The 22,501-nt window shown below is 40.1% G+C and overlaps 1 protein-coding gene across 2 annotated transcripts in view; it reads right to left on the bottom strand.

Annotated features, from left to right (window-relative positions):
- Nucleotides 1-22,298, bottom strand: part of Mogat1 (monoacylglycerol O-acyltransferase 1) — a 39,412-nt gene extending 17,114 nt beyond the window's left edge. Inside the window, exons 1-3 of one of the 2 annotated variants that reach the window (XM_015481454.2) lie at nucleotides 21,401-22,298; nucleotides 4,135-4,313; nucleotides 3,242-3,446 (exon numbers count right to left, since the gene is read on the bottom strand). In XM_015481454.2, coding sequence (XP_015336940.1) covers nucleotides 3,242-3,446; nucleotides 4,135-4,313; nucleotides 21,401-21,494 — 478 coding nt within the window. In that variant the 5' untranslated portion in view covers nucleotides 21,495-22,298. The remainder of the gene's footprint in view (nucleotides 1-3,241; nucleotides 3,447-4,134; nucleotides 4,314-21,400) is intronic. The other variant, XM_048808605.1, reaches the window with a different exon arrangement.
- Nucleotides 22,299-22,501: the final 203 nt, after the last annotated feature.

Below are 22,501 nucleotides of genomic sequence, written 5' to 3'. Positions count from 1 at the left end.
AAATGTAAAGTCAGTCTTCAAATATACATAGTTCATTTAAGACAGATAGCTGTTCAGTCTACATATCGAGTAATTTTTAAAAACTAAAGATTTCTTTTCAGATTTTAAATGTCCTATGGGCTCTTGGAGGAAAACACAGAAAGGAATAGAGATGAAAACACAAACCAGTCATGACTCACATTGCAGAGATAATTGTTTTTTAATGCTTTAAGATTCCTCTCTTTGCAGGTTTTATCCATTTAGACAAAACAAAATGTGTCAGACAAGCTTTATTAAGACATAGTACACTTCATCTCTTAAAGAAAATGATATGCTAATTTTACTAGGGTTCCTTTTGGTCCATGTAAAATGATGTCAGAGGCAGAGGATGTTGAGTTGGAGGAAACAAGCCAACCCGCCTTGATGGAGTGAATTCTCAGTGAGTTCAAGGTGTCCCCATCTGCTCGGGGTGGCCTGAGTGACAACAGAGGTATCTCTTCCACTGCAAAGAGGGCCTCTAGAGTCCCAGACATGTGGCTCCTACCTTGCATCCTTCAAGGTTGCTTTATGACAGCTCTCTCATTGTCTCTCTTGTCTTCTAACCTCATTTGCACCCATGGACTCAACTATTACTGTATGTGCTGAGTTCTCCCAAATCTATCTTTTGGGAGATCTTCCTGCTTAGCCTCTAGGCCCGCATCTCCAATGGATATCTCTACCTTATCAGCTGCAAGACTCCTCCAACTTCAAGTCTTCACACAAAAGCCATTAAATTAAACCTCCCATGTGGTTCCAATTCCAACATCATCAATCAAGGTGAATGGGACTTGTCTATCCAGAGCCCAGGCCAGAAATGCAACTCCTCCCAGATGTGTTCCCCTCTGTTTGCCACCACTTTAAGTGGTGGCTCATTCATTCATTCAAAAGCATTTATCAAACAGGTGCTTCAGGCCAGGTGCTGTGCCAGATGCTGATAATAACAGCAAAATAGAGTTGCCTTCGTCAGGGTAAGTTGATCATCTATCCTTGTCAACTATCAACTATTTTTCACATTGACTTCCTCTCCTGCATTTCCTCTGTCACAGTCCCTGCTTAGCCCTTATCAGTTCCGCTCTGTCACTGCAGTAGGCCTCTCTCCTCATTACAGTCTGCAGCCTCATACCCTCCAACCTATCTCCCAGCTACCACCTGAATGATCAGGTGAATTTTGTAACACAAAATTCAATCAGGTCCCTCTTTTGCTCAAAATCCCTGACAAGTTCCTGGTGGCTTACCTACAAGGTAAAATCTAAAGTCCTCTCCATGACATATGTGGCTGTTGTGATCAGATCTTAGCTACCTGCCCAGACTTAATGGTTAGCCCAAAAGGACATGAGCTTTGAAATGCAGAAGTGAGTATAGACACACCAAGATGGGCCAAGAGGAAAGGGTTAGAGGTGGAACTGAAAAGGACTTGTAGCCACAGAGACCTCTTGAGTAAGATACCTGTAGCAAAGGACCTTTGAAGCCCCATTGGTTCCTTATAACACGAGATCTGGGGTACATGTCTGGCTGTCTTTCACAACCTTACAGGGCAGTCACCAAGCAGGTTGAGAGAAGGGAACTCTTCTTAGCCCTGTGCTGACCTAAGAAGCAGGTTCTGGGAGGATGTACTGGGGACTATCTACTCAGAGACAAGCCTAAACCTCCACTGGCTTAAGAGATTGAAGGTTATAGCAAAAATGAAGATGTCATGATATAAACCAGTACAGCAGAAAGATTTCCCTTCATCCATCAACTATAGAAACAGCCAGGCTGTGGGTCACTTCATGGAGAGACTCTGAGATTGATTATTTGTGTCTGACACTGCCATAATGGGGTGGGGTGAGGGTGCGCCTGCCTCTCCAGTGCCAAGAATTTGCCAAACCTGCTCTTAACTACACTACTCAAATTCACCTGTGGTTATACTTTTAATCAGCTAACAGTGTACTGTAAATACGTTTCTGTGCTTTTTTTTTAGTTTAAAAATTCCTTTTTAATTTTCTTCCTGTTATAAAACTCTAGGGAAATGTTTGCCAAACAAGCAGAGAAGGCCACCCCACTCCTTTGGTGTTTGGAAGGGGTTAGTGCGCCCCCTAGAGACCAAAGGTCAGATCACCCGGTAATTTGGGAGTTTAGTGTGCCCTCTAGTGTGCTCAGTAGCCCACAATGGACACCTTTCTTCTTAGGGACTCATAAAGAGAAACAACTTGAACTAATTTGCTACAAGATATATAATGACAACAGTAACCTCAAAAAATAATAGAAAGTAGTAAAATTCTGGAAAGTCATGGAAAATTATATCCTTAAATATGTCCCTTCTTGATCCTGAAATAATTTCTCAAAAAAATTATCCATTTTTCTTTGGATCCAGGAACTACCAAGACAAGAATAATTATCCTATACCATGTCCACAAATATAAAACATTTTGTTAGTTACTGTAGTTCATGGCTGTAGTTCAAGATTTATAAAGTTGGAAAAACAAAGAAGTTGAACCTCTTAAGTTGAAATGAGATTTAGTGACACAAGCTTTGACTTTTACATAGACATATATAGTATCTTTATGATACTTCAGATTAATTTTATTCTCAGAATTGAACCTTCTACTGGTTCAAAGTAGCAGAGTAGAATGGACTCGTTTCCTTTCTCTCTCGCTTCCTTCCTTCCTTTCTTTCTTTTCCCACAGTGCTGGAGATATAACCCTGGACCCTGAGTATGCTGGGCAAATGCTCCACCACTGAGCTGTACCCCCAGCCCAAGGGCTGCTATTTCTGAACCAAGTAACAGTTAATCTGGGAAGACAAAGAAGCAAGTTGAGTATGTTGATCTGTATCACTGCCATTACTTCAAGACATGGTGGAGGATGATTTCCATTTCTAATATTCATTAAAGTATGCCAAGTACCTCTCCAAGGGTATGATTTACCGCTTATCTGCCCTATGGTTCCCTCCCCCACATCTGGATATACAAAATGCATTCTTCAATTTATTCTTTCCTTGGATTAAAATATATCAAACATTCCTATGTTTCTGTCACCATGATAGACACTTGCGACAGAACAGATAATAGGCTTTGTGACCCTGCAGTCCAGCAGAGGTGAGGGATGTGCAGGCAGCCTGTGAGGTGCCAGATGGGGACAAGGACACAGGATTTCACTCTAAGAACAAGTAAAACCCAAGTGAATGTCCTGTGTGTTCCTGCCACCCTAGTGCGCTGGAGAAATGGTGACCTGGCACCACTTACCATTACTCATAAAATATTCTCGGAAGAGAGGACAGCAGAACCAACATTGGAGCACATGAAGATACACAGTGAAGCCGGGAAACAGGTCCTTGAAGTCCGAGTAGGCGGAACAAAAATTTCCAAAGGCTCCAGCCGCAAATATTCCATGGGGGTGAAACCCAAAGAGGTAGTTGTGACTGGGATCCAAATCCCAAGTTTTCATGAGCTATAGCACATTCACACAGAGATAAAGCAATAAAACAATAAAGCAATAATTGAGAAAAGACCACATGATAAGTTTTTGTGTCAAGAGAAAAATAGAGAACATGGTTCATTTTTGTTCCCTGGCTTGGAATTGTTTCGAATTTTCTAAAATATCCTCTGAGCCTAGGTCCCTTCATATACAGCCTTCAAGTTTGTGTCAATTCATCTTAAAGTTCATTTAGCAACTTGAGCCCAACAGCAGACTTTCTCCCTGCTTAGGTTTGAATGTGTCCTCCACAAAAGCACGTGTGTGGGAAACTTAGTCCTCAGGGCAACAGCACTGGGAGGCAGGGCCAAGGGGTTGGGTGAGGAGATTCACACTATCATTGCTGCAGTGGGCTCCTTCTGAAAGAATAAGTGTGACCCCCTCTTGCTCTTTTTTTCCCTCTTGACCTTCGGCATCTGCCACAGAATGATGTAGCAAGAAGGCCCTCACCAGATGCTGACCCCTTGATATGGATATCCCAGCACCCAGAGCTGTGAGAAATACATTTCTTCTATAAAATTCCCAGTCTCTGGTATTCCATGATAGGAGCACAAAGTGAATTAAGGCACTCCCGCTGAAAAGGAAAGAGCCTGATACAGGTGATGAAAACAAATGTCCACCTTCCAAACTCAATATAATAGTTTATAAAAACAATTCTACTCACATGAATTGGAAAATAGTCCTTAAAGTACTTCCAAACAGGCCAGTTTCTGATCCAGTTGGATCTCCTGCCTCCTTGCTCTGGGGTCCGCCAGTCAAAGTAAAGCCATGTCAAATAAGGGATGTAAAGGAACCAATAGTTGTATATAATCAGTATCACAAAGATGCCAACACACACCTGAACTGTGAGAAAGAGAAAAGGCTCATAGAATCAGGATCAGTTAGTGCCTGTTCCCTGTACTGCAATCAGGTACCTCACACTGAGCCTTAGTTCAGGTGAGCTAATACAACAAGACAGAAATAATACAGTGTTGTTTAATGTTTACTATACACCAAACAGGAACTCTGCCTGGGTATTTTCATTTAATCCTTATGAAGTCACGACACCAACACGGTGATCATAGTACTTTTTTAATATTTTTGGTCCTGGGGATCAAACCCAAGGATGCTTTACCACTGAGCCACACCCCATTTCTTTTTTATTGAGACAGGGTCTTCCTATGTTACTGAGGCTGGCCTCGAACTTGGAATCCTCCTGCCACAGCTTCCAAGTTGCTGGGATTACAGGTGTGTATCACTGACCCTGGTCATTATACTCTTGCTGGTCTTTCTACAGAAAGGGAAATCAAGGCTAATAGAGGTGAAGGTTTCCCAGGTCACACAGTGTACACCAGGTTGATCTGTTTGAATTCAAGGTCCACACCCCCAGCCATGGCCCTGTGTCACCACCTCTCCAACATGAAAACTGGAGGGGTGCAGAGATTTCCTACATAAGAAGTCCTGCTGCTTAGCTCGGCACGGTGGTACACACCTGTAATCCCAGTGGCTTGGGAGGCTGAGGCAGGAGAATCTCAAGTTCAAAGCCAGCCTCAGCAGCTTAGCAAGGCCCTGAGCAATTTAGCGAGAATCTGTCTCAAAATAGAATATGAACAGGACTGGGTTGGGCTGTGGTTATGGCTCAGTGGTACAGCACTGCCTGGCATGTGTGAGGCACTGGGTTCGATTCTCAGCACCACATATAAATAAATAAAATAAAGGTCCATTGACAATAACAACAACAACAAAAAAGGGGGTGCTAGGGATGTGGATCAGTGGTAGAGCGCTTGCCTAGCTCATGTGAGGCACTGGGTTCAATATTCAGCACCTCATGAAAATAAATAAATAAATAAAAGGTATATTGTGTTCATCTACAACTAAAAAATTTTTAGAAAAAGAGGGCTGGGGATTGGCTCAGTGGTTGAGCACCTCTGGGTTCAATCCCTGGTACCAAAAAAAAAAAAANCCACTTAATATTACAGCTTCAAAATACATGGGCACCCAGCATCATGGCGCAGACCTGTAATCCCAGCAACTCGCAATGCTGAGGATCACAAGCTCCAGGGTAGCCTTAGCCTCTTACCAAGGCTCTAAGCAACTTAGGGAGACTCTGTCTCAAAAAAAAAAAAAAAAAAATCCTGTCATACTACTTTGATTGAGCCACCTTCATTCATATGTCCTCAAAGAGGGCACATTTTAGTAACAAACTTCATTTTCAGGAATTTTATTCTCACAGACAAAAATAGCATATGAGGAACTCTTTATATATCAGTGCATGTGACTTCTTGCCACTTTTATAATGAAAGAGCAATTCGAATTTTATTTCCCACTTAATATTACAGCTTCAAAATACATGGGCACCCAGCATCATGGCGCAGACCTGTAATCCCAGCAACTCGCAATGCTGAGGATCACAAGCTCCAGGGTAGCCTTAGCCTCTTACCAAGGCTCTAAGCAACTTAGGGAGACTCTGTCTCAAAAAAAAAAAAAAAAAATGAAAAAAGGGCTGGTGATGCAGCTCAGTGGTAAAGTGCCCCCGGGTATGATCTCCAGCACAACAGCAATGACAATAAAAATAAATGGGGCAAAAACTGACAAAACTTGACCTGGGTAGTAGTGACAAGAATGTTCACTTAAAGTAATCCACTAGGCTTAAGTTACACCTTCTTAAAATGTCTGTGTTATGTATTGCAATTGAAAATATTTATAAAAGGAAATACAACAGTGTGAGAGAGAATACATGGAGACACAAAGCTAGGTATACTGCAAGTGCTCATTAAACAACTGCAACTTTAAAGAGTGCCATTTTGATTGTTTCTTCTATTAGGAGCTACAGTCTCCAATCTAATGCTGTTTCTGTCCCCAACTCCTACCCACTCCCTGTCCCTTCTGTCGTCAAATGATCCATCGAGTAGCTGAGTAACAGCATCTCGAAACCGCAGCTAATACTGACCCTAGATATAAATGCTTTTTCCTATATATACACATGCACGATAAGGTTTAATATATACATTAGGCACAGTAAGAGATTATCAAAGATTATAATAAAATAGAACAATTAGATCAAATATTGTAATAGTTCTTTAAAACATATTGTTTCTTTCTGGAATTTTCCATTTAATATTTTTGAACTGCAGTTGACCAGAAGTAATTGAAACCAAGGAAAGCAAAAACTGTGGATAAGAAGGAACTACTGGATATAAACACATATTGAGATTCTATATATAAGTAATTTTTATAATAAGTTATATATATATATATATGTGTGTGTATATATATATGTATATACATATGGGTATATATATATATATATATATATATATATATATATATATGGGTCCAAAGCAGGACATGTATTTATATGTCTCAATACATAGAAGTCGGTACATTTTCCAGTATGGATTTAACAACATATGTAAGTGAATCTCAGGAGACTGACTTGCTACCCTCTGCTACTCTTTCCACCATGTCTTAAAGAGAGTGAGTAGAAGATCGAGGAAGTATGTGTCCTCCATACCTCTGTGGGGTGTTTTATTGCATTTTGGGACTTCCAAGAAAGTTTCCATGAGTCCAGAATCAAGGCCAAAAGAGTGCCCTTGGCCCCATTCCTAGGAGGATCATTCCATTGGCTTCTCTCTGCCCAGGTCTGAGTGCAGATGATTCACCAGTGTTGGTTCATCTTCTGTTTACTTTAGGAAGGTGTGCCAAGAATTTACAAGAAACATATACAGTCTTCTGTACTTAAAGCTAGATCAGGTGAGCCAAGGTGGAGCCGAGGAGGGAAAGGTCAGCCATTGAGTGAGGACCATCTCCTGCCATTTTACCTGGGGAATCTTACCTCAGTGACCCATCTCCTCCAGCCACATCCTACCTACCCACAGTTACCACCCAGTTAACCCCTATACATGAATTAATAACACTAATGAGATTAAAGTCCTTATAACCCAGTCCTTTCACCTATAAGCTTTCCTGCATTGTCCACATATGGGCTCTGGGGGAACACCTCACACGGAGACCATAATAACCGCCTTTGATAGAATTTGGCTGGAGCAACTTTTCTTAGCTCTCCACTTTAATTCCTTTACCTAATGACAGCATCTGTCTCCAAAGTTGCTGAGAGAATAAATGACAAGGCACAGTGCCTAGCACACAGCTAGTACTCTGCAGATTGGAGCCATTGTTACAAAAATCTTGTTTACTATTGCACATTTGAAAAATGCACAAAATTAGAAGCAGACAGACTAACAGCTATATTCCTGTTAAATTTTTCCCTTTTTGTCTTTTTTTCCCCATATGAACGAATTATGTTTTTTTAACACAGCAGATCAAACATTATTTTTCATTCTGCATTTTATCAATTATTGTGATCTCGTAGCATTAGCTGTTTGGTATTATAAATTTGGTATTATAATCTCTTCTTAAATTTTTAAACAAATTTTTAGTTGTTGATAGACCTTGATTTTATTTATTTATTTATTTATATTGGTGCTAAGAATAGAACCCAGTGTCTCACACATGCTAAGCAAGTGCTCTAGCACTGAGCCCTAGTCCCAGCCCTTAAATGTTATTTTAATGACTAATCAACATTCTCTTAGTTTTGAACATCTGAGCTTCTAACAAATTATCTCTATAAATGTCATCCCAAATAAAGTTTCCTCACAGTTTAATATACTTTATGAGATAAAAAGTAAATACTGGGTCGGTAAGCAGAAAATTCGTTGTCACTTGATATGCTTTGACACTCTGGTATCTAGAATTGTCCTAATAAATTCCTGTTCCACATATTGCTTCATTCCTTTATAGTTCATATCAGAAACAGAACCAACATAGGTTTTGAAATTCCTTGATTCTAAACTGGATTGAAAGAAGAAAATGCTATAAAAACTAGATGATTTGGTAACCTCTATTTCCTATTTTTATCTCATTAAGCAATCCAAGGTAAAAAGATTCTTCTAAATTGGAAGTCAAAGAGAAGGTGAAGAGGTCAACTCCAATACATTGTAGAAGTCAGTATGGAGGTTCCTCAAAAGACTAGGCATGGAAACACCATCTGACCCAGCTATCGACTCCTCTGGATTTATCCTAAAGAGTTACACTTGGGCTGGGGTTGCAGCTCAGTGGTGGAGCACTTGCCTAGAATATGTGAGGCACAGGGTTCGATTCTCAGCACCACATATAAATAAATAAAGATCCATTAACAACTTAAAAATTAAAAAAAAAAAGAGTTACAGTCATCACACTACAGAGACACATGCATGCCTTTGTCTATAGCAGCACAATTTACAATAGCCAAGTTATGGAACCAGCTGAGGTGTCCATTAATGGATGAATGGATTTTTAAACGTGGTATACATCTATAATGTAGACAAATTTATAATGTATAATGGAATTTTATTCATCCATAAAGAACAAAATTGTCATTTGAAGGAATATGAATTGGACTTGAGAGCAATATGTTAAGTAAGACGAAAACCAGACTTAGAAAGTCAAGAGTCATATATTTTATCTCATATATGGAAGCTATAAAGAAAAAAAGAAAAAGAAAAAAATGAGGAGTGAACTCATGAAACCAGAAGAGAGAGCGATAGGGTAGAGGAGGAGGTCTGGTAAGGGAAGCGGGTGGGAAAGGGTAGGCACTGGAGAATAAAATAGACCAAATTAGGTTATGTGCATGTATAAATATGTAACAAGGAATCCTACTATTAGTATAATACATCAATAACAAAATTTAAAAACATAGGTTGATACCATTTTTTGATTAGTGTATCATAGTTATATGTAATAGTTGGGTTTATTTCGACACAATCATACATGCATGGAATTTGATCGTCTCCATTTCAGCCCCAGGTGCCCCCACTTTCCCTTCCCTCTTCTCTTCCTCTCTACCTCCTTCTTTTACTCCACTGATCTTCCCTGATCTTTATGTTTAGCTTCCACAGAGCAAAACATTCAACCCTTGATTTTCTGAGTCTGGTTTATTTCACTTATGAACCCTCCAGTTGATACCATTCTAAATCATCCAAATTCACAAACCAAGTAGAAATGAACCCTTGTATTTTAGCTGGATTGACGTGATATATTCTGGATGAAAAATCATAAAGCAGCCTCTTAATCACTTACATGCTACTTAACTCCCATAGATTCTGCTTCACTTAATTTCTCTTGAGGTGTAACTCACATAGCATGAAATTAACCACTTTAAAGAAAAACAATCCAATGGATTCACCTATTTCAGATATTTCATATAAATGGAACAGTATTATAAGGTGAGCTTTTAAAATTTTCACTTTACATAAATTTTTGAAGCTCATCCAGGTGGTAGTGAGTATCAGCACCTTTTTCCCTTATATGGCTGAACAATGTTCCTGTGTGTGAACGTTAACAGTTTGCTTATTCATTCATCTGTTGTTGTTGGACATTTGGGTTGTTCCTACCTTTGGGCTATTGTGAATAGTGCCACAATGTCCCAATCACTTTAACAGTGCAAAAAGTCCCAAACAAATAAGGCTCAGCCAAAGTCTATGTGTCATCATTAAATTTAGTATCACCAATGAAGAGACAAAATTATATATGCCTCTTGATTTGCTGTAATGCTGAAATATACCCAATCATCTAAACAAGAATGGGTTTTTTTTTTTTTTTTGGTCATACTAGGGATCATATCTGGGGCTTTCCACATGCTAGGCAACACTCTGCCACTGAGCTACTTCCCCAGTCCTTTTTATTTTTTATTTTGAGACAGGATCTTGCCAAGTTGCCTAGTCTGGCTTTGAATCTTCCATTCTCCTTCTTCAGCCTCCTGAGAGCTGGGTTTACTGCCTGACTCAGATTATGGGTCTTTCTACAAGATAATTGGCTGATGCTGTTTAAAGAAAGCAACCTTGCCAAGCATGGCGGTATAGGCCTGTAATCCTAGTGGCTCCAGAGTCTGAGGCGGGAGGATCAGAATTTCTGTTTAACACCAACCTCTGCAAATTAGTGAGGCCCTCAGCAACGTAGCAAGAGCTTGTCTCAAAATAGAAAATAAAAAGGGCTGGGATGTAGCTCAGTGATTAAGTGTCCCTGGGTTCAATTCCCACTACCAAAAAAAAAAAAAAAGGAAAGCAGCTTTGTAAAAAATTAAAAACAAAAAATATAGTGTGTAGAGCCTGATCTAGTTATAAAGTAAAGGTTGAATGAGACAATTGTATCACTGATATATTTCCTGGGCATGATAATAGGGGTGTGTGTTGTGTTGCTGGGGATCAAACTGAGGGCTTTGCACATACTAAGTACATGCTCTACCACCAAGCTACATCCCCAGCCCAAATGATTTTGATTTATATAGAAAAATTCTTGTGTTCAAGGACATATTACAGAATTTAGAGATGAAATGCCATGATGATTACAACTTAATTTCTATTTTTTTTTTTTTTTTGGTACCAGGGATTGAACCCAGGGGCACTTAACTACGGAGCACTGAGCCACATCCACAGCCCTTTTTCTATTTTTATTTAGTGATCGGGCCTCGCCGAGTTGCTTAGGGCCTCTCTAAATTGCTGAGGCTGGCTTTGAACCACCATCCTCCTGCCTCAGTCTTCCAAGCCTCTGGGATTACAGGTGTGCGCCACTGTGTCCGGCAATTAACAATTTAATTTCTTACTTTCAAATGTTTTGTCAGCATTGCATGTCTGGTCTGGATGTCTTGTATGTGTGGAGAGAAAGAGAAAGGAGGGAGAGAGGGAGAAGGAGAGAGGAGAGAGACAAGGAAAGCAAATGATGAAATGCTAAGATGTTCAACAAGAATGTTTTCTTGTTTTTGTTTTTGTTTTTTTTTTGGTACCGGGGATTGAACCCAAGGGCACTTAACCACTGAGCTATATCCCCAGCCCTTTTAATTTTTATTTAGAGACAGGGTCTTGCTAAATTGCTTAGGGCCTTGCTAAATTGCTGAGGTTAGCTTTGAATTCGCAATCCTCCTTCTCAGCTTGCCAAGCCACTGGGATTACAAGTGTGAGCCACGGTGCCCGGCAACAAGAATGTTTTTTAATTTTTTATTTTATTGTTGTAAGAGGACTCAACATAAGATCTACCTTTTGACAAATTTCTAAGTGTACAATTCTCTATTGGTAACAATAGGTACGATGTTTGTGACATAATAAAAAATATATACATATTTGGTCTTGTGTCCAGCTCCTACCATAGAACTCCTTAAACTATTGCAATTTCCTGATTAAGAGGGGTGTGAAGTGTATCTTTTCTTCTAATATTTGGACTTTGACCTGGGTTCCTGACACAGAGCTCCTAATGCCCTGGAATTTCTGAGTGACTGCAATGTCTTTATTCTAAGGAGGCAACAGTTGGTGGATTGCTGGTTCGGGTTGGTCAGCCATGGTTAAAAGCTTAGGACCTTCAGCACTACTCCTACCCTCAAGTAAGGGGAGAGGGATTGAAAATGGAGTTAATAACCAATCATGCCTACATGACAAAGTCTCCAGAAAATTCCCCAAATACTGGGTTTAGAGAGCCTCCAGGTTGGTGAACACATCCAACACACAGGCTGAGATGATGGCACAGCCCAGCTCCACATCCACTGTAATAAACTGGCAAAAGCTGAATGTTTCCCTTCCTTCTGCTCACCAGATGACTGAGTTCAGGGAGAGGGTTGTGGGAAGCCCCAATCTGTAGCCAATCAGAAGCAGGGGTCACAACCTGAACTTGAGACTGACAAAGGAAGCAAGTGCAACCTAGTGGACTGAGCTCTCAGCTTGTAGGATCTATCACAAACTCCAGGGAGAAAGTGCCTGAGTTGAACTGTAGATGTCCAGATGTCGGCATGTGGAGAACTGAAGAAAGGTGGGGTGGGAGAGACAGCCTTGCACCGCTCTCAAAATTAGCTCAAAATGGAAGACAAATCTAATATAAAATGCAATACTATCAAACTCCTAGAAGATAACATAGGACAAAAAATCTAGGTGACCTTGATTTTGGCAATGAGTATTTAGATATGACACCAAAGGCATAATCCATGAATGAAAGAACTAATAAGAAGCTGGATTTGATCAAAAATTGAAAATAATTGCTCTGCAAAAGTAGGTGAGTAGATAAATAAATTGGTAGATCAGACATTGGAATATTTTTCACCATGAAAACAAATGAGCTATCAAACCATGAAAGGACCTAAAGGAAACTTAAGGGCATATTACAAAGTAAAAGAAGCCAAGCTGAAGAGCCTACATACCGTAGGACTCCAATTCCATGACATTCTGGAAAGGTGAAACTATGGAGGCATTAGAAAGGTAAGTGGTTGCCAGAGGTTAGGGAAGAGGGAGGGATAAATAGGTGAAGCACAGAGGATTTTTAGAGCAGTGGAACTACAGTGAATTGTGCTACAGGGAGGGTATTTGTCATTCTAAGTTATTCAGACTCATAGAATGTAAAAAACCAAGAGTGATCCTGAGATAGAAACCTAGGGGAACAGAAAAAGAAAGACAGACTGGGTCTCAAGAGAAAAGCACCCATAAATCATGGCATTTGCAGGTAAATGGATGTAGTTGGAGAATGTAACGCTAAGTGAAGTAAGCCAATCCCCAAAACCAAAGGCCAAATGTTTTCTTTGATATGAGGATACTGACTCATAAAGGCGATGGGGGAAGCATGGGAGGAATGGAGGAACTTTTAAAAAAAGGAGGTAGGGGAAGGAAGGGGGAAAAAGGTAAAAAAGATGGTGGAATGAGTTAGACATCATTACCCTAAGTACATATATGAAGACACAAATGGTGTGAAAATACTTTGTGTACAATCAGTGACTTTAAAAATTGTGGTCTATATGTGTAATATGAAACGAATTGCATCCTGCCATCATGTGTAAGAAATTAGAATAAATAAATAATTTAATTTTAAAAGAGAGAGAGAGAGAGAGAGAGAGAGAGGCACCCATGAGCCATGGAATGCAGGAGATGGCCCTGAACTTTTGAAATGCAAGACAAGCATCAGTGAGCAACCCAGCCCAAACCCTTAGCCCCTGCTCTTGACCCAAGCCCTTGACCCCTGTTCTTCCTGCAAAAGGTAACAAGAACAAACAAGTACAGGGAAAACTGGCAGGAAATTGTGTAACTCCGCCTTATTACACCTCTATCCAGCCTCTGGCAATGGTCCTTCCTTAAATACACCCCACACCAAGAGGTTATCAGCTCTCCCTCTGCAGATGGCTAGCAATCCCCCCTTGAATGTATATTTCTTGCTTTAATCCCAAAGGCTTCTTAATCTGCAGGTCGCCAACATGCTCCTTCACATTCTCAAAATGGTAGGCATTCTCCACCCCGCCCCAATGTGTAATTTCCTACTTTATCCCAAAAAACATCCCTCCCTTGAAAGAGTCCACATTGTCCCTTGGATGTGCATCTGCTTTCCTAAGTAAATCTGTGCCTGTAACTGATCCCTGCTGAAACTCATTTTCATCAAATGTACCATTGGTCCTGACTCAGGTCCCCCCCTCCAGAAGCTCCGCTGGTGACAAACTCTAATGTAAAGTATGGAGCTCGGGTGATAATGGCGGGTCATCGTGGGTTTAGCAACTGTAACAAATGTACCTCTCTAACTGAAGATGGTGACAATGAGGGAAGTCAGCCATGTGGGGGACGGGTGGGAATCTCCGTACCGTTTTTTTTTTTTTTTTTCCCTGAGCACTTCAAACTGCTCTAAAAAGGTTAAGTCTTAAAAGCATTTTTAGCCAATGGTATTTATAATGTGGAAAAATAGTTGGTTAGTGGAGCACAAAAGAAATACCCAGAAAGCCTTTAGAATAATTATGACTTGTTGAAAGGACTCAATAAGTGTTAGTTATTAGTTAGCTGCCAATGACTACTTGAGACTTTTTAAAACACCAGCTTCTTAGAGTTCAACCCAATGTGCTACCTGATTTCTTCTCAGGTACATACATTATATGGATAAAAATAAAATTTTTAAAATAGGCAAACAGGAGAAAAGGATTATACCACAATTTTAACAATGGTTATCTCTAGACAGCAGTATGGAATTTTTCTAGTCTTGATAGGAGACAGACAGATGTGAGTGGTGGGAACAAGAGGTCCAGGGAATAATTCTATAAACTAGGCCCACAGTTCTGTCCCCCACATGCTTTCTTTCCCAAGAAGCAATTTACCTGCAGCCCTGACTGGCGAAAGTGACAGGATATTTCGCATTCCTCAGCAAAATACCTGTTATCCGCAAGAGAAAATCAGGCCCAAATAATGTTAATAAGAGAACCCAAGCTAGCCTGAAGGGGGAACTTTTGTGACCTTTTCCACAATCCAGATCCTGAAACTCATGGAGATAATGATAATTCCTCCTAATCATAAAATCTGTAAGAATTTGTGGCTAAGAATCCAATCAGAACCACTCAGCATGGACCAAAGTGACCTAGAGTGGTCATGACGGTAGGGACTTGAAAGTCTGATGTCATCCTGCTGTCAGTCGGAAGTCAAGAGGAGGACCTGGGTACAACTCTCTGGAAACTTCTCTGGAATCCCTAATAAAACTGGAGTGCAGGAGAGGCACACGGTCTCTCTCCTCTCTGAGAGGCCCCACTTTCTCCCTTGAGAGTGTCCCCTTTCCCTTTCCCTAGCCCTTCAATAAACTCATGCCTGTTACTTTGAGCGTCATGTCTGAAATCTTTCTGACTTGATCTCAAGAATTAGGGCTTGAAGGTGGGCCTTCACGCTGCCTCAGTTTCCTGGAAGGCCCCAGCCCTGTAATAGTTTCTTTTAAAAACTTACACATTTTCCAAAATTTTTTAATAGATAGCGTGAATTATCATATAAAATTATTTTTAAAGAAATAAAATGATTCTACTGAAGAGAGTAAAAGATAAAACCAAGCTTACAGAACAAGTCTACTTATGTAAGAATATTCACATCTTTAAAATGATTCCATTAAATTCCCTTGAGCAGCCTATTAGTGGGGCAATTTCTGGAATACGAATAAGGTCGTTGGATTAGGTCACAATGCTGCATCAGAAAAACATTACGAAAAACACTGAAAGTTAATTTACTTTCATTAAATAATGACCAACATTAAGAAATAATTTAAAATATTTATTTGGTGCTGGGCATAGTGGCTCACACCTTTCATCCCAGAGACTCAGAAGGCTAAGGTAGGCGAATCTCAAGTTAGAAGTCAACCTCAGCAATTTAGCAAGACCTTGTCTCAATAAAAAATTAAAAGAACTAGGGATGTAGCTCAGTAGCAAAGCAACCCTAGATTCAAGCCCCAGTACCAACAACAACAATAATAATAATAAAATATTTAATTCATATATGTACCTTTCCCATTTTCATCCAAGAAGTTTTTGTTTTTTTCCCATTATGATTGTTTCTACAGTTACTTTAACCATTTACTATAAAACATAGAAAGTAAATGGAATGCAGAAGCAAGTAATTCTTATTCCTAGAGGCATTATACTTCTAAACACTAATTAATGCCATCTGTTGAATATAAAAATGTAACATCCTTCTGATTTTAAAAATTCTTATTTTTAAGAGAATTTATCTTCTGGAGTTGTTTTTTTGTTTTTTCCTTCCTTCTTTCTTTTTTCTTTTCTTTTCTTTCTTTCTTTCTTTTTTTTTTTTTTTTTTGTTTGTATGTGTGTATGAGGAAGTGGTATGGGGGATTGAACTCAGGGGCTCTTCACCACTGAACTATATCCAGCACCATCACAACCCCTTTTTGAGATAGTTCTCACTAAGTTGCCCAGACTGGACTCAAATTTATAAGCCTCCTGCTTCAGCCTCCTGCATAGCCAGGATTACAGTTGTGCGCATCGCTGTGCGCTGTGGTGGCTCATGCCTGTAATCCCAGCGGCTTAGGAGGCTGAGGCAGGAGGATTGCTAGGTCAAAACCAGCCTCAGCAAAAGCAAGATGAAGAGCAACTAATGAGACCCTGTCTCTAAATAAAATACAAAAAATAGGGCTGGGGATGTGGCTCAATGGTTGAGTGCCCCTGAGTTTGATCCCTGGTTCCTCCAAAAAAAAAAAAAAAGGCACACAAATCCTAACAAGGATACGTTAAAACTGTCCCATGGTCTGAATATTTCAGAAAGTTTCCAAGCTTAAAGGCAGAATAAGTATAGCCACCACCTGAAAGCCATGGAGACAGTCCATAATACAGGGGGCGCATGAGTGTGCATCAAAGTCTAGGACTCTCGAATAAATCAAGGGAATGTTAACATGCCCCCCCCCCCCAATGCTGCACCTGGGTCATCTTCCTGATCTGGCTATTTGTATTGTGGCCATGTAAGGGAAGTCCTTGGTTTTAGGAAATACATTCTGAAGTATTTAGGGACAAAGGGAAACCAGGTCTGCAACTTATTCCAAAAGCATTCAGAAAATAAGAATGTGGGGAGTGGAAGAAAGAAGAAGTAAGAGACAGGAACAGAGGGCAAGAGCAGAGGAGGGGGAACATGGCAACCTGTGAACGTTTAGGGAATCTGGATTAAGGAATATGGGAATTTTTGTAACTTATATAATTTTTATTTTCTGTAGTTATTGTTTCCAAAATTATTTCAAACTAAAGGGTTGAAAAAAATTAATGGCTCTCCTGGAGATCCACGGAATCAAAACCTCTGGGAATGTGCACTTTGACAAAAATCCCTAGGTGATACTGAAATGGGCTCTGAAATTTGAAAACATGATAAACCCATACAGTAGAAAAGTCACATTGTTAGATGTCAGTTCTTTCCAAATTAATCTATAGACTGATCTCAAACAAAAATGTAATTTCAATCAAAGTCCCAGCAGGCTTTGTGTCTGTGTGTATGTATGTGAAAATTGAGATGATATTAAAATGCATATGAAAATTGTAAGGATCTAGACTAATCAAATCAACTCTGGAAAAAAGCATAGAAGTTTGAGGACTAACACTACCTGACTTCAGAAATTACAAAGCTATAATAAACACAATAGCATGCTACTGGCATCCAGATAAACAAATCTTTGGTGCAGACTAAAGATCCAGGGGCTGGGCAATGGTAGTTCAATTCACAGCAGTATCATTTGTGAAAGCTACAATTTAAATATTCAATAGATGAAGAGACAATTCCCAATATATCCCTTCAACATAATACTATTTAGAAACAAAAAGCAATAAGCTATTGAAATACACAACAATGAAAATGAGTGTCAAAATCATCATGCTGAGTTGAAAGAAGTCCAATAAAAAAGGAACACATGAGATTCCATTTACATAAAACTCCATAAATGCAAACTAACCCATAGTGAAAGAAAGCAGATCAGTGGTTGCCTGGGATGGGGGCCCAGGAAGGAAGGGTATGAAAAATCTTTGGGGGAATGATGGTGATATTGACATCTTAATTGTGGTAATGATTACCTACCAAATTGTATGCTTTAAATATGTGCAATGTGTATTTTAATGATATCTCAAGAAAGCTGCTTAAATAAGCAAGCAAACCCATTCAGTAAAAGATCTTGGTTTCACCACTTACTTATACGTGGGCTTAAACTTCTTGAGCTTTAGTTTTTCCTAAAAAAAAAAAAATTAAAATAAAAAATATAATAATACTTGCCATGGGGTTGTGGGTAGAAGATGGTCAATAAATATTTCAGTTTTCCACTTTGTAATTTACAGTTTAGTGGTATACCAGCTAATAAGCATGTTTCAATTTCTTGGATATTAAGATTGGATAACAGGTATTTAACATTTAACTCAATGCAACAGTATCTGATTTCATAATTAAATGAAACATTTTGCTCTTTTAAAATATATCCCAAGTTTAAACTATTTTTTTTTCTGGTGGTGGCAAGAAAAGCACATTCCAGCATTTGAATTAGACATCTTAAAATATATAGTTAATAAAAAACTTCTTCTTGTGACTGGAAGTAACTACATGTCAACTCCTTACTTGGAAATTCACAATTAAATGGAAAGGAGTTACATTTATCTTTCCTGTAAGTACTGAAATGTAGAGTAGTTAAACAGCCCCATAAGATGAGGAAAAAAAATTATCCTTGCAGAAATTCTAGCTAATATATGAAGAAAGAATAATAGAATAAGCAAATTGCCATTTTGTAGTATCAAAACAATTCAGGCAAGGATCATGGCTTAAACCACTAAGGGAAAGGCCAACCAACAGCCAGGGGGAGTGTTCCTTCACAACACTGTCACCCCTCAAATTAATTCCTTCTTGGGCCCATTGATCAATCTCAGACACTAACATGGGTCACCCAGACGCCACGTGCATCCTGATGAGATGGAATGTGAAACACACAGCAGCATCTTGGAAGAAGTCCTGCCAAAAAGGTTTCATCTAAATCTAATCAAACCTTTAGCTCTATCTTCCATTTTAAAAGAAATACAGGGCATAAGGGAACAAGTTAACACTACATAGAAGCAATCAGATAAGTCCACAAAGTGATCCTTCAATGCATTGCTGACAAGAAAGCAAATTTGTTAGCGCGGTTCTACATGAAAGATATAAAACCAAATGCAACACATGGGTCTTGTTTGGATCCAGGTTCAAATTGCCAGTAAAGATGAATTTCTTACACAACATATGATATCTGAATATGAACTTGTCTTAGATGATTTTAAGCAGGATTTGTTAACTACACTATATGTGACAACAGTACCAATGGCTATATATAAAACACTTTTAAAAAATACATACTAAAGTATTTATGACTTTAAGAACATCATAATTTAATACATTCTTAAATATTTTTGTGAAACAACAGATAAAACAATACAGCAAATTATTAAATCACTATAAACAAGGTAATGGGTCTATGAGAACTCATGCGCTGTCTCTCCATTTCTGATGAATTCCATAATACAATTGCCAAAAATAACATGTTTCTAGTACCACAAATGTCAAATGTATGATAGAAAAACGTTTAAACTAATTGTCTGCAGAGTCACTGTTGTTTGATTCAAATTTGGCCTGGCTTCCTGAGCTCCTGTCACATTCCAGTCACTAAGCCAGTAACATGCGGCACATGTGGCTGAACCACCTACTACTGAGCCATGTGACTTTGTGCAATCTACTTCACCTTCCAGATTCTTCCTTGTAATATGAGGAAAAGATAGTCCCTACCTCACAAGGTCACGACGAGGATTATGGGTAGTTAGCTGATATTCTGGGCCATAGAGTGGAAACAGTCATAACAAGAACATCTTGCATATCTTCTGCTGCTGGGTACTCCTTCACTGAGCTTGTCAAATAGCCAGAAAGGCCTTTCTCAAATAGCCACAAGCATAGACAAATACAATCAATGGCATACAAATACAATCAATAACATAAAAACACAATCAATGATAAGCACTATGAAAGAAAAGGACAGTGAGTTGTGAGAGATTTGCTGCATGATCAGTTAGGAAGTCAGGCTCCAGTGTCAATGCATTGAAGCAGGCACACAGTGGTTGAAATAGAGACTTTGGGAAGAATACTTGGACTTACATCCAGCTCTTCCAGCTATGTAACCTCGAACAATTTACTTGACCTCTTAATTCCCTCATCAGTACAATAGTGCAAGAATAGTCCTTACCTCATAGGGTTGTTGATGAGGATGACAGGGATAATAGTGGAAGGTGCTTAGAACAGCAACTAGCATACACCATGCACCAAATAAGGTTGTCTTAAATGAGGTTGTCTTATTATCTCTTATTATCTTATTATTGGTCCTTTGATACAGAGCTAAATGGAGTATAATGCTACCAGCCCGGCCTCATAGTTTGGCCTTTAAGGGCCTAATGAGTTAATATTTTAAACTACCTTTTTCTTAGGCCCACACTACAACCACTTAGAGAATTCCTTTATAAAGCCCTGATGCAAAAGCTCTGTTCTGAAGTGAACGAATTAGAAATGCTAGGAATGGAGCTTGAGTGTCCCTATTTTTCAGAAGCTCCTTTGGTGATTCTCACATGCAGCCAGGGTTGAAAAAACTGATCCAGACATTCAACATGTAAATACCATTTCAAAAGTGTAAAACTCTTTATAATGAAATGAGCTTATTATTCAGTCCCAACAGTGTACAAGTCATGATCTTAGACCACACAGATGATTTTCTGCTTTCAGAAGAGTTTAAGTTCCCATAGAAGGGCTTCCCACTAATTCCTTTGGCTTTTGTATTGCTGCTTGCAAATATGCACTTCCAAACTTGAAATATAAATGTGAACAGTATGTACTAGTTTAAAAAAAATAATAATTCCTTTTGCCTTCCCCCACCTCCTTTTATTCCAAGAGCACAATAAACATTAAGGAGCCTCAGGTAAGCCTTCCTGGGCCACCTGGGGATTTGGCTTGTGCACTTTAACAGCATTTGTGGGCTTAACTTGGACACACCTGGAACACACTCCTGGGCCAGATGATTTTCAGATATAACACTCAACTCAACCCAATGTCTGTTGAGTTCTTTGTAGGTGCCTTTCTACCCCCAGAAAATAATAAACACGGAAAAGTTAAGGAGGCTATCTGCCCTAAAAGTGTGGAGAACAGTTTCAAAAGTCTAGGCATTTGAATCAACAGCTCCAGAAACGAGTTTACCAACTTTTGAGGGACTGAAGTGCAAAGTTCTATTGCTTGATTGGTCATGGTTACATTTAGCAAAAATTCACCAATATGTATATTTATAGCCTATGACTATATATTTATATTTATAGTCTATGACTTTATTGTGGGTAAGATATGCCTTACCTCAAAAAAAAAAAAAGCATAAAAGAAAATACAGTTGGTAAATAAGTTATTTGCTATGAGGTTCTCCTGGGAGAAAGAAGCCAAAGGAGAGTCCCACAATAGCTCCCAACGCCCTCCTTTGACCCGCTTGCTCTGAGAGGACAGGCCTGCAGAGTTGGAAGGTTCAAAGCCAGCGGTCGGATAGGGACTGTCGGGGCGAGGTGGCGCGCCCGGGCACCGCGGCGTTTGCCTGGTCTTCCGCGGTGCAGAGCGCCGGGTCGTTCTTACCCAGCAGTAAGAAGGTCACCACCCACTGCAGCACTGCCGCCGTCTGCAGCCGCCGCGCCAGCGGGATGTTGAGCGGCGCAAACTCGATCTTCATGATCGCTCTCAGCGAGAACCGCGCCTGTCGCAGCCACTTGTACCTTCCTCGGCGCCGGCGGGAAGTGTGGGACGGGATCCCGTCTCAAGCCAGGCACCCACTGGGCGGGGAGGAGCAGGCGGGGACAGAATTTCGCCTAGGGTTGGGGGACGCACCAGGGCTGAGGCTGGGGGCTGCCAATCACTGGCGCCCGGCTCTGGCGCTGGCCCAGAGCAGCAGCCGCCCACCCCGCGCACGGGCTGGCGCGCACAAGGGACAGATGCTGGCGGCCCGAACTCAGCAGCGCGGGCTCTCGCTGACTTGTCTAGGACCTAGCGGCTCCACCCGGATCTGACCGTTGTTAAGCTGATGGACCACCAGCAATTGCTTCATCAGCCGCCCTTAAACTCACCCCTCTCCTTTCTCTGGAATGAATGAATGGTATAGTTCAAGGAATCTCAGTTCAGCTGGGGAAAGTCGTGGGTCTTAAGTCTGTTGATTTGTGCCCCCACAGTATTCCCAAACTCTGTGGGGAAGAATAGGAGCTGCTTTCTCAGTTTTGTGTCCTCAGATCCCTGCAAAAATCCTGGACTCCTTTCATTTGTTCATTCACTCAATACGCATTTAGTGTGAACCTACCACTTGCCAGGAGCCACTCCGGGTGTTGGGGATACACTGGATAACCAAGTGTCGGTGTAAAATAACAACTCTGCTTTAGGGAAATAAAATAGTTTTTTTTTTTTCCTGGGCCAAATATGAATGATCATGGCCTTGGAACACAAGGATTCAAGTTACCCGAGTGACCTGTCCCATAGTGGAAGGGGTTACATGAACTTCTAGAGTCATAGAACCAAAGAAAGTCTTAAGTCAATACATTGACCATAATCAAAGAGACAGCAGGCTTCGGCAAAGCAGAGAAGGCTTTCCTGTAGGTTCCAAATGTCACCTTCTAAAATTCTTGGCTTTAGGGTTGGTGGGCTAGAGGTCTGCTAAACTTCCTGATATGTTCTGAGAAGTTTATCTGGAAG

This window comes from Marmota marmota, unplaced genomic scaffold (assembly GCF_001458135.2).
Source record: "Marmota marmota marmota unplaced genomic scaffold, marMar, whole genome shotgun sequence".
NCBI lineage: Eukaryota > Metazoa > Chordata > Mammalia > Rodentia > Sciuridae > Marmota > Marmota marmota.
The sequence above is the reverse complement of the archived record's forward strand: the minus strand, read 5'-3'. Positions and strand labels throughout refer to the sequence as shown.